The sequence below is a fragment of the Oryx dammah genome, unplaced genomic scaffold, assembly GCF_014754425.2.
Source record: "Oryx dammah isolate SB20612 unplaced genomic scaffold, SCBI_Odam_1.1 HiC_scaffold_25, whole genome shotgun sequence".
Taxonomy (NCBI): Eukaryota; Metazoa; Chordata; class Mammalia; order Artiodactyla; family Bovidae; genus Oryx; species Oryx dammah.
Window position 1 is genome coordinate 27248309 of NW_024070209.1, and position 13598 is coordinate 27261906.

The window sequence follows — 13598 nt, forward strand, 5'->3', positions numbered from 1 at the left end:
ATGAATGAATGAAGAAATGAACAGCTAGGATTTATGCCAGTGAGAAGGATGGGTAACAGTACAAGAAGAGGACGTTAATATTAGAAACAACAGTGTACACTTTAATAATCACCTGCAAAATGTTCGAATATAATCCTGGTTGACTCTGATGAAACCAGCACATTGTTGGAAAGATTTTGGACCCAGCCCTTTCACTTTCTTCAGCTGTTCTCGGTTGATGAATGGCCCATTTTTCTCACGCCATTCAATAATATTTTTGGCTCGGTTGGCATTGAGTCCAGCGATATGCCTAAAAAAATAAACGAAATGAGTAACGTGGCCAATATAATTGTTCTAAGAGAACTGAAAGAAAAGATGGCATGTAAAGAAACATAAAAGCAATTGCAATTATATCTTGTCCTATGTTTCTAAGTTCAGTTAATCAAAGGTGGGTTATGTCAAAAAGACAAAGGGGAAACAGTTTTCCAAGAGGAGTGAAGGACAGTAGAGAGCAAAATAGTGACAAATCAGGGCTGTCATAAAGACGCTGGCAAACTGGTTAACAGAGGTCTAAGAAAACTACTTTCCTACAGTGTTTCTACACTAGTTACATTACTTGTGTTTCTAAATCAAGTAATAATTCTGCCTATTCCCAGTTAGGTTACAAAGTGATTCAGGAGCAGAAATTACCACCGCTACAGCTGGGTTGTACTCTCTTATTTTTTTGTCAGCCAAGACTTAAACGGTGGAAAGGTACTTATCCATGACAAAAAACCTCTGTCATTAGGTAGTTGACTTGATGTTAATTAGAGAATCTGAATTCTATTATAGAATTCCATATATGGAATTATGGAATATTTATTACTATAGTAGAAAGTTGCTGTTGTGTAGTTGCTAAGTTGTATCTGACTCTCTGCGACCTCATGGACTGTGTAGCCTGCCAGGATCCTCTGTCCATGAGATTTCTCAGGCAAGAATTCTAGAGTAGGTTGCTATTTCCTTCTCCAGGGGATCTTCCCGATACAGGGACTGAACTCACCTCTCCTACTAGGCAGGTGGATGCTTGACCATTGAGCCACCAGGGAGGCAACACCTTAAAATGCAAGGGATTATTTTCTGCTGTTCTAATTTCAAAGCAGAAGAATCTAGATTTTTTTTTCCCCAGAGGTCCAGAATTTTCAGACTTGTATAAATAAATGCAAGATTAGGAACAAAAGAACAGCTCTTCTATAACCCCAGGGGGGAAAAAGAGCATGTAAGATGTGATAATAGTATTAATATGATGAAGATTTTGATATGTAACTTGAGGAATCAAGATAAAAATATGGTAACCATAAACCCTGTTCCCTCAGATTTTATCTTCTGGTGATGGCCAGCTTTGACAGATGTAAGCAAGAGACTTAAGTGAAAAATATCTCCCTATTATGTGATGGGAAATGGCTCTTTTCTATGTTAACCTTATTTAAATTCTATTAGTGACTCAATGGAGAAGGCAATGGCACGCCACTCCAGTACTCTTGCCTGGAAAATCCCATGGATGGAGGAACCTGGTGGGCTGCAGTCCATGGGGTCGCTAAGAGTCAGACACGACTGAAGCGACTTAGCAGCAGCAGTGACTCAATGGAGAAGGCAATGTCACCCCACTCCAGTACTCTTGCCTGGAAAATCCCGTGGGTGGAGAGGCCTGGTAGGCTGCAGTCCATGGGGTCGCTAAGAGTCGGACACGACTGAGCGACTTCATTTTCACCTTTCACTTTCATGCGCTGGAGATGGAAATGGCAACCCACTCCAGTGCTCTTGCCTAGAGAATCCCAGGGATGGGGGAGCCTGGTGGGCTGCCGTTAATGGGGTCACACAGAGTCGAACACGACTGAAGCGACTTAGCAGCAGCAGCAGCGACTCAACAGTTATCATATGCTCTTCACTTTAGAGTTTCAGTATTAAAAATGATAATATATATGAATTATTATGATTATTTTCTTAAATGATGTCTTCCTCCCTGACTGATTACTTAAAGCAATGTATGAACTGATCGATTTTCTATACTTGGTAACTTCACACGTGTCCCCTTGTTCTAACTGAGTTTGGACAGTCAGTAAAGAAACTCAAGATTCTGTAATCTTCAGCCACAGACTTCTTGTCTCACCTTAACAAAACTTCTGAACAGATGTTAATATCCACTCCCACAAAACTGACACATTCTTCTACAACACTGTCCAGTGTTGCCTTGAGCAGGGTCTGAGATACATCATGCTGAAAAGAAAGATCAAACATCAATCAAAAGTAAAGAACATGGAATTCTTGGACTACTCTATTACTTTGCCTGTATTACAGATAGCAGGCTCAGTTAAGACAGGGCAAAGTCAATTTGTTCATTTTTCTTAAACACGGTTTGCTGATGTAATTGACCTAAACTTTAAGAATCTGTGTTTCACACTCTCTACTTAAACACTTGACTTGAGTACAACAGCACGGGTATTTTTCCCTTCAGTTCAGTTCAGTTTAGTCACTCAGTCATGTCCGATTCTTTGAGACCCCATGAATCGCAGCACACCAGGCCTCCCTGTCCATCACCATCTCCCGGAGTTCACCCAGACTCACGTCCATCAAGTCCTTGATGCTATCCAGCCATCTCATCCTCGGTCGTCCCCTTCTCCTCCTGCCCCCAATCCCTCCCAGCATCAGTTTTTTCCAATGAGTCAACTCTTTGCATGAGGTGGCCAAAGTACTGGACCTTCAGCTTTAGCATCATTCCTTCCAAAGAAATCCCAGGGTTGATCTCCTTCAGAATGGACTGGTTGGATCTCCTTGCAGTCCAAGGGACTCTCAAGAGTCTTCTCCAACACCACAGTTCAAAAGCATCAATTCTAAGGTGCTCAGCCTTTTTCACAGTCCAACTCTCACATCCATACATGACCACAGGAAAAACCATAGCCTTGACTAGACGGACCTTAGTCGGCAAAGTAATGTTTCTGCTTTTGAATATACTATCTAGGTTGGTCATAACTTTTCTTCCAAGGAGTAAGCGTCTTTTAACTTCATGGCTGCAGTCACCATCTGCAGTGATTTTCCCTTAGCTTGCCATAAAAATTACCTCTTGAGTTCGTTAAAACACAGGTTGTTGGGCCCCACACCAAGAGTCTTTGATTCAGTAGGTCTGGGTTGGGGCCTGAGAATTTACATTCCAACAAGCTCCAGAGTAATGCTGCTGCTGGTTCTGGAAGCACACTGAGCCATGCTGGTTACTATCATCTGCATGCTGCCTTGTGTATTATGACCCTTTGTTCTTAAGAGAAGAGTGAACAGGAAGGAGAACATGAATATTCAGTAAGTTTGACAGTAAACTGAACTCTCATATTTCATGAAATTGAAGAGACTATTGCTTATAAGTCTTTTTTTTTTTTTTTAAAGATGTCCTTTTCACATGGAAACAACCTAGATGTCCATCAGTAGATGAATGGATAAGAAAGCTGTGGTACATATACACAATGGAGTATTACTCAGCCATTAAAAAGAATACATTTGAATCAGTTCTGATGAGATGGATGAAACTGGAGCCGATTATACAGAGTGAAGTGAGCCAGAAAGAAAAACACCAATACAGTATACTAACACATATATATGGAATTTAGGAAGATGGCAATGATGACCCTGTATGCAGGACAGCAAAAAAGACACAGATGTGTATAGCGGACTTTTGAGGGTGTGATGATTTGGGAGAATGGCATTGAAACATGTATAATATCATGTAAGAATCGAAATGCCAGTCTATGTCTGATGCAGGATATGACACGCTTGGGGCTGACGCGCGGGGATGACCCAGAGAGATGTTGTGGGGAGGGGGATGGGAGGGAGGTTCATGTTTGGGAACGCATGTACACCTGTGGTGGACTCATGTCAATCTATGCCAAAACCAATACAGAATTGTAAAGTAAAAATTAAAAAAAAAAAAAAAAGATGTCCTTTTCATCATAGGGGACTGGAATGCAAAAGGAGGAAGTCAAGAGATACCTAGAGTAATAGGCAAATTTGGTCATGGAGTACAAAAAGAAGCAGGGCAAAGGCTAACAGAGTTTTGCCAAAGAACGCACTGGTCATAGCAAACACCCTCTTCCAATAAGATAAGAGAAGACTCTACACATGGACATCACCAGATGGTCAATCCCGAAATCAGATTATATTCTTTGTAGCCAAGGATGGAGAAGCTCTATACAGTCAACAAAAACAAGATCAGGAGCTGACTGTGGTCAGATCATGAACTCCGTATTGTAAAATTCAGACTTAAATTGAAGAAAGTATGGAAAACCACTAGACCATTCAGGTATGACCTAAATCAAATCCCTTATGATTATATAGTGGAAGTGACAAATAGATTCAAAGGATTAGATCTGATAGAAAGAGTGCCTGAAGAACTATGGACAGACTATATGTTACAAACAGACTATATGTTACAGACTAATGTTACAAACTATATGTTTGTAACATTATACAGGAGGTGGTGATCCAGACCATTCCCAAGAAAAAGAAATGCAAAAAGGCAAAAATGGTTGTCTGACCAGGCCTTACAAATAGCTGAGAAAAGAGAAGAGAAAGGCAAAGTAGAAAAGGAAAGATAAACCCATCAGAATGCAGAGATGCAAAGAATAGCAAGGAGAGATAAGAAAGCCTTCCTCTGTGATCAATGCAAGGAAATAGAGGAAAACAATAGAATAGGAAAGACTAGAGATCTCTTCAAGAAAATGAGAGATACCAAGGGAACATTTCATGCAAAGATAGGTACAATAAAGGACAGAAATGGTATGGACCTAACAGAAGCAGAAGATATTAAGAAGAGGTAGCAACAATACATAGAAAAACTATACAAAAAAGATCTTTATGACCCAGATAACCACAATAGTGTGATCACTCCCCCAGAGCCAGACATCCTGGAATGTGAAGTCAAGTGGGCCTTAGGAAGCATCACTATGAACAAAGCTAGTGGAGGTGATGGAATTCCAGTTGAGCTATTTCAAATCCTAAAAGATGATGCTGTGAAAGTGCTGCACTCAATATGCCAGCAAATTTGGAAAACTCAGCAGTGGCCACAGGACTGGAAAAGGTCTGTTTTCATTCCAATCCCAAAAAAAGGCAACGCCAAAAAATGTTCAAACTACCGCACAAATGCACTCATCTCACATGCTAGCAAAGTGATGCTCAAAATTCTCCAAGCCAGGCTTTAATAGTACATGAACTGAGAACTTCCAGATGTTCAAGCTGGATCTAGAAAAGGCAGAGGAACCAGAGATCAAATTGCCAACATCCGTTGGATCAACAAAAAAGCAAGAGTTTCAGAAAACTATCTACTTCTGCTTTATTGACTACGCCAATGCCTTTGACTGTGCGGATCACAACAAACTGTGGAAAATTCTTCAAGAGATGGGAATACCAGACCACCTTACCTGCTTCCTGAGAAATCTGTATACTCAAATTGAGTTAGTACAAGTTATCTTTAAACTTAAAATTTTAAACTTTGAAGAAAAAAAAAAAAAGAACAATAAAGCAAGTTCAACCACCAGATTTGGTAGTGAAAATGTTGACTCCACTCAGCAATCTTTGACTTTATTTGAACCACATTTTACATATTAAAAAAAACTTAATTTTTAAAATGATTTTACAAATATGAAAAACAATAACAATGACAGACCTATGTGGTAATAATAAACATCTTCAAAATTAAAGGCCAAATAAAAACATCCTTATCAGAATAGCTAAAATGAAAAAGATGAAAAATACCAAGCATTGATGTATGTGAAGCAACCAGAATGCTGAAAATGTCATCATGATAGATGCACGTTAGGTCAGATATGCAAGCAAGGCAGTTGTATGGGGGATTTATTTTGTATGGTTTAAATATAATTTCTCACATAAAGCTAAAATCAGATATTTGCATATAATGTAAAAATGTATTATTGCTCAATATAAATTAAACTAGATAAACTAGAAGGAATAAAAAACAAAGATTCTTAGAAACAAAAAAATTGCCAAAACTGACTGAAGAAGAAATAAGAAAAATGAACAGATCTATCAGAAATCTCCCCAAAGAGAAAAATCTAGGATTGGACATCTTCACTAATGAATTCTACCAAATATTTAAAGAATGAACAGTAATCCTTTTTAAGCTCTTTCAGAAAAATGTATGAGGAGGGAACATGTCGTAACTCATTCTGTGAGGTTAGCATTACTCTAATATCAAAGATACCACCAGGTAAGAAAGCTATAGACCGATATTCCTTATGAATACAGGTGCAAAAGTCTTCAACAAGACACTAGCAAACTGAATCCTACAACACATTAAAAGGATCTAATATCATGAGGTACAATCATGCACTCAGTGGATGTAAAACTCAAGAAATACACTTTTTCAGTTGAAAAAAAATTTCCCTCTCCTTTTTAAAATTTAACTGTGGATTCTAATGAGGTGGATGAAACTGGAGCCTATTATACAGAGTGAAGCAAGCCAGAAAGAAAAACACCAATACAGTATACTAACTCATATATATGGAATTTAGAAAGATGGTAACGATAACCCTGTACACGAGACAGCAAAAGAGACACAGGTGTATAGAACAATCTTTTGGAATCCATGGGAGAGGGCAAGGGTATGATGATTTGGGAGAATGGCATTGAAACATGTATAATATCATACGTGAAATGAATCGCCAGTCCAGGTTTGATGCATGATACAGGATGCTCGGGGGTGGTGCACTGGGATGACCCAGAGGGATGGTATGGGGAGGGAGGTAGGAGGGGGGTTCAGGATGGGGAACACATGTACACCCGTGGCGGATTCATGGTGATGTATGGTAAAACCAATATAATATTGTAAAGTAATTAGCCTCCAATTAAAATAAATAAATTTATGTTAAAAAATGCTAAAGTAAATGTAGAAATGGAAAAAAAAAAACTTAACTGTGAAATAACTTCAAGTTTAGAAGAAAAAAAAAAACAACCCTGCAGGAGTAGTATAAAGGATCTCCTCACAGCCTTTTTTCAAACAAATACTTCTGTGTGCATTTCCAAATAATAAGGACACTGTATTACATACCACTGTATTAATATGATAAATAAAATCAGGTAAGTCATCAGCAATGTAATATTATCTAATGGGCTTCCCTCTGGCTCAGTAGTAAAGAATCTGCCTGCAATGCAAGAGACTTGGGTTCTATCCCTGGGTCAGGAAGATCCCCTGGAGAAGCAAATGGCAACCCAGTACAGTATTCTTGCCTGGAAAATCCCATGGACAGAAGAGCCTGGCGGGCCACAGTCTACGGGGTCACAGAGTTGGACATGACTTAGTGACTAGACAACAACAATACTATCTAATGCATAGGCCAAAGTCAAATTTCATCAAGTGTCTCAATTCTACCTAACAGCATTTTCTTCCCAATCCAGAATTGAATCCAGGGCCACACACTGCATTTGAGTTGTCTTATAATTTTATACTCTGTGCTAGGCAGCTTCCAAGATGGTTCCCAGTGATCGCCAACTCCTGGTATTCTTGCACTTGTGTATCCTATCTCTTTGAGTATAGAATTCACTGATGATTCTTGCCTGTATAAATGGACACGTTCATTCAGTCGTGTCTGACTCTTTGCGACCCCATGGACTACAGCCTACCAGGCTCCTCTGTCTATGGGATTTTCCAGGCAAGAATACTGGAGAGGGTTGCCATTTCCCTCTCCAGGGGATCTTCCCAATCCAGGGATTGAACCCAGGTCTCCTGCACTGCAGGCAGACTCTACCATCTGAGATTATTTTACCACTCCCAAGATTATTTTACCACTCCCAATTACCTCTTTCTGTGAAAAAGTATTTATCTTGACTCAATCAAAATTTAAAAGAATAGACTCAATAGTATACCATATAGGTTCACTGTCTTCATGTGTTCTGGACTGGAACGAATTTATGAACAACTTATACTACCCATGAAATCTTTACGAATGTTTTTATTTGAGGGTTAAAAACTCTTGTATTTAAATATAAATAAAAACCAGTGTTTAATTTTATCATAAGTAGTAAGGATAAGTATTATATTGAGGAGCTATTATTTTGAATTATGTTTTACTGTATAGAGTGACATATACATATATGCCAACATATGTGTGATGAGTATCTTGATCATGGTATAAAATATATTTCCTACTGTGTATCATGATCAAAAGGTATAAAAAATAATGGGCTAAGCCAATATCACCAGTCTCATTCCACTTATCCAGTCATAGGAAATAAAATGTGAAGGTATATCTTCTGAGGCTTTCAGAAAGAGACATCCCTCTCAAATATAGACCCATGTCTTTTCTTCTTTTCATTCAAGTATGCCTCCTGCAGCTGGAGTAAGCATTATCTTATGTCACCAGGACTGGCTTGAGGATCAAGCTGACTCCCTGAATAGGGCAGGTAACACATATGCAAAGACTCTGGATCTTCCTGAAATTCTGTATTAACCAGTTCTGGATTTCCTGCCCACTCTGCCCCCATCCCAACACACACAATGACCTTCTAGCAATGACATTTCCTTATTGTTTAGTAAAAGAATAATAAACTTCCTTATTGTTCAAGCCACTTGCAGTTGGGATCTCTGATGTTTTTCTAGTTGAAGCAGTCATTTTATTTAGGGGCTTGAAGTCTAGTGGCAAGACTAAAGCAACAAAAACAACTAACAATACTACCAAAGTCCTTGAGATTTTACTGTCAGGCACTGTTATAAGGCTTTTATAATATTATCTAATTTAATCCTCACAACAATTGTAAGAAGTTTGTGCATGATTTCATACAATTTATTCTAAGGAAATAGCAAGACTATTGTTCAAAGGTATGTATGTATGTGTGTGTACAACCTAAAAATTCACCCAGAAGGTAATGATACAAACAAATGATGAAATAACCACAACACGAATTATTATGAAGTCATTACAAAGCATAAGGCAGAACAGCTATTTTTTAAAAAAGCCCTTTAAAAAAATTTTAAAAAGCTAATGCTCTTAAAAAAAAAAAAAAGGGTATGTCCAAGATAACAACATACTAGGCTGAAATACTTTTAAAATCCCTCTAGCAGTTACTCACATAATAAAAATTTTTGCTCTTATCTATAATCCTGGATTTTGCCTATATTCTTCCCCAACTATTTGCTTACAAAGTACTAAAGAGTTAATAGTATTTTCTAAAAGTAAAAATCATATATGATTAGGGGAGGGAATACTGAACAGAGTTCCACATTGTCCTTATAATAGTGTCTTTGACATTAAATCAGAGGCATTGATATCTGTCATTCTAAAAACATTTTCTAAGCAACTATTATGTACCAGACACTGTGTTAGCTGTGCTCGGTATTGAAAGTATAGTAAAAACCATATGAATTTCATGTCTTCAAGAAGCTCAGTTTACATCTGCTGAAAGCTGGGCTGTGACATACCACTCTACTGGTAGTCATGAGTATTAGAGGCAAGAGGATCCCAGGAATGACTGTGCTAATCGTCAAGGACTTGATGCCAGGAAAGATGAATTGTTCTTTTTTTTTTTTAGGTTACCTTATTCTGAATTCCGGGGCAAGTTATTTCAATTTTATAAACAGATTGTTTCAAATTCAAGGAAATATTGTTTGGGTTATTAGATTTTTACCTAAAATTTACAGGATTTTTAAAAAGGAATATAAGCAGTCATTTATAATCGTCAGCTTTTTTTGAGGTCAGAATCCACATTGTTATTATTGCTCTACCACAAACTTCAAAAGAATTGCTGATCTAAACTGCTCTTTTTTAAAAAAATTTGGTCCTAAGCACTAAAATTATCTCACAATTATTTAAAAAAATCCTCCCAGATGGAATACTGTCTGTAGATTACAGCAACAAAATTTCACTTTGCATATTCCATATAAACTTTAGGTTTATTCCCAAGTGGCTTTCTGATGCAACATTCTTCAGTATTTTCTTTAGCAATTATCATTCACTCATGTCCCTTCCTGTTTCTTATTATTGTCAAAATGCAAAATGCACTTAGAAACTAAAAATGTAAAAACCTTTATAGGAGAAGTCTAGACAAATTTCTAATAAGGCAAGTTCATTTCCTCATCTTACATCTACTTTTCTTTGGTTGACATGTGACAGTTTAAAAGTCATCCAGAAATGTGTGGGTTGAATGACCCATAAAAGACAGAACTGACAGAAGAATGGAAAACATTTGAGAAAACAGAAAATGTGTATTTAACAGTAGTTCCTCCTACAATTCTCCAAGTCTAGTATACAAGAGGTCTTTATATATTTCCTTTAAAGACTAAGACAATGTTCAGCACCATAGAAATACTGCATGTAACACTGTTTTACTAAAAGTAAAAATCAGATACATTTAGGGGAGGGAATACTGAACAAAGTTCCATGTTTTCCTCATAGTATCTTTTTAAAAACTTATGTGTTCTCTACTAGATCATACATATTTATAAGTAACAGACAAATACTCTTGAAAAGTCTTGAAAAAGACTTTAAAAATATTTCTTCATAAGCAGATTCTTTTGAAAACAGATACTAACACCAGCAGAACATCTTTGTTTTTTTAAATGAATAAACCATAGGTACAATGAACAACTCACTGTGCCTATGGGGCTCTGGGATTAAGATGGCAAAAGGCATTTCAGCACTGGAGGTACTTTTCTAAAGGATATGGAAACAGATTAAAGTATAGCCAGTGGTTGTAATAGGAAAAATATAGCCTAGAAAGACATTATCTTTGTAAATCTTCCTCTTCTAATAAAGCATATGAAGAGTATGCTACAGACTCCTTTACTGCCAACTCAGTATTTGGGCACCCAATTTGCATTAACTTATACCACTCAATTTAAATCAGTTTATTCGAGTTAACTTGACAGAAAGATCACTAGGACAATGACTGTTTCTCCGTTCTGCAGAAGACAAATGGAAACTAATTTTTAAACAAATCAACCTTCCACTCTGACTCTAGGGCTAGAGTAGCTCCACTCCCAAGGCTTGGATCTTCTGGGTCTCAAAGGAGTCCCCACACTTGTTCAGTGAGGTCTCCCCACTTCTGGACAACCATAATTTCTGTTTCCAGGACACTGCATAATCTCTGAAATCTCCATTCAGCACAAAACTCCAGGACTTTTTATATGCTGGCCTTAAGGAGTCTTGGCCTAAATATGTGCACCTTAGTATCTGGTCAAAGACATTTTTGTGAAAAACAAACAAGACTTCTACTTTTAGCTGTAACAGAGTAATTGGTACCAGAGTAATTTTCCCACCATGAACAACTATAAAACTGGCTAAATACTTGGCTACATATACCCAGGGCACCAGGACAAGACTCTACAAACCACGCAAAAAAAGCAGCTGTCTGGGAGTTTGAGGCTACACGGAGATTTCTGTGACTGCAGAGCAGAAAGACATAGGAAGTCCTGCCTGTCACAGTAGGGAAACCTCACTGATCATCCAGGTATTTTGTTGATACCTCTGAAAGGTCAGGCCTTAGAAATAGGACTATTCAAGTCCTAGAGTAAAGGTTATTCTACATTCATTTTAACAAACTTTATAATAATCCTGTTCAGACTCATTCATTCTACCAAACATTTAAGGAAGAAATCATACCAGTTCTCTACAATCTCTCCCAGAAGATAAAAATAGTTTTATTCATAATTGCCAAAACTTAGAAGCAACCAAGATGCTCTTCAGCAACTGGATGAAGAAATAATCATGGTACAATCAGACAATGAAGTACTACTCAATACTGAAAATAAATGTGCTATTAAGCCATAGAAAGACAGGGTGGAAACTTAAATACATAACATTACATGAAAAGAAGTCAATTTAAAAGGGCTGCATACTGTTTGATTCCAACTCTATCACATTCTGGAGAAAGCAAAACTATAGAGACAATAAAAAGATTAGTGACTGCCTGGGGTCAGAGAGGAGGGAGAATGCAATCAGCATAGTTCAGACTATCTTTAGGGTAGTAAAACTATTCTGTATGATACTACAATGGTGGATACATGTCGTCATGCGTGCATGCTCAGTTACCTAGCTGTGAATGACTCTTTGCGACCCCATAGACTGTAGCCCGCCAGGCTCCTCTGTCCATGGGATTTCCTTGGCAAGAATACTGGAGCAGGTGGTCATTTCCTCCTACAGGGGACCTTTCTGTCCGAGGAGTCGAACCCACATCTCCTGGGTCTCCTGCATTGGCAAGCGCATTCTTTACCACTGTGATACCTGGGAAGCCCACATGTCATTATACATTTGTGAAAATCCATAGAATGTACAACATATTTAGAGTAACTAGCCTTAATATAAACTAGGGGCTTCCCTGATAGCTCACTTGGTAAAGAATCTGCCTATAATGCAGGAGATCCCAGTTCAATTTTTGGGTTGGGAAGATCCGCTGGAGAAGGTGTTAGGCTACCCACTCTAATATTCTTGGGCTTCCCTTGGGGCTCAGCTGATAAAGAATCTGCCTACAATGTGGGAGACCTGGGTTCAATCCCTGGGTTGGGAAGATCCCCTGGAATAGGGAAAGGCTACCCACTCCAGTATTCTGGCCTGGAGAATTCCATGGACTGTATAGTCCATGGGGTCCACAAAGAGTCGGACACAACTAAGCGACTTTTACTTTAATATAAACGATGAACTTTGGGTAATATGATGTGTCAGTATATTTACTGAATGTAACATGTATCACTCTGGTGTAGAATGTTGATAGTGGAGCGAGTGGAGGGGGCAATTGTACATATATAGGAGCAAGGGGTAATGGAAACTGTCTTTCCACTTAATTCTGTTAAAAAGACATAATAACCTTTATAAGATTCAATCTGATCTGATAATAAATTTACTGATTGCTAGAATAAAATTCTAGACTAGATATCTCTTCAAGAAAATCAGAGATACCAAGGGAACATTTCATGCAAAGATGAGCACAATAAAGGACAGAAATGGTATGGACCTAACAGAAGCAGAAGATATTAAGAGGTGGCAATAATACACAGATGAACTATACAAAAAATATCTTCATGACCCAGATAATCACGATGGTGTGATCGCTCACCTAGAGCCAGACATCCTGGAATGTGAAGTCAAGTGGGTCTCAGGAAGCATCACTATGAACAAAGCTAGTGGAGGAGACGGAATTCCAGTTGAGCTATTTCAAATCCTAAAAGATGATGCTGTGAAAGTGCTACACTCAATATGCCAGCAAATTTGGAAAACTCAGTAGTGGCCATAGGACTGGAAAAGGTCAGTTTTCATTTCAGTCTCAAAGAAAGGCAATGCCAAAGAATGTTCAAACTACCTCACGATTGCACTCATCTCACACGCTAGCAAAGTAATGCTCGAAATTCTCCAAGCCAGACTTTAGCAGTACGTGAATCATGAACTTCCAGATGTTTAATCTGGTATTAGAAATGGCAGAGGAACCAGAGATCACACTGCCAACATCCACTGGATCGTTAAATAAGTAAGAGAGTTCCAGAAAAACATCTATTTCTGCTTTATTAACTATGCCAAAGCCTTTGACTGTGTGGATCACAATAAACTGTGGAAAATTCTGAAAGAGATGGGAATACCAGACCACTTGATCTGCCTCTT

General features: G+C 38.1%; 1 protein-coding gene across 2 annotated transcripts in view; it reads right to left on the minus strand.

Moving 5' to 3' along the window:
* SRBD1 (S1 RNA binding domain 1) overlaps nt 1-13598 on the minus strand; it is a 231318-nt gene that overhangs the window by 29563 nt on the left and 188157 nt on the right. For both annotated transcript variants that reach the window (XM_040224734.1, XM_040224735.1), the window contains exons 17-18: nt 2126-2232; nt 113-289 (exon numbers count right to left, since the gene is read on the minus strand). In XM_040224734.1, the coding sequence (XP_040080668.1) occupies nt 113-289; nt 2126-2232 (284 nt within the window). The remainder of the gene's footprint in view (nt 1-112; nt 290-2125; nt 2233-13598) is intronic.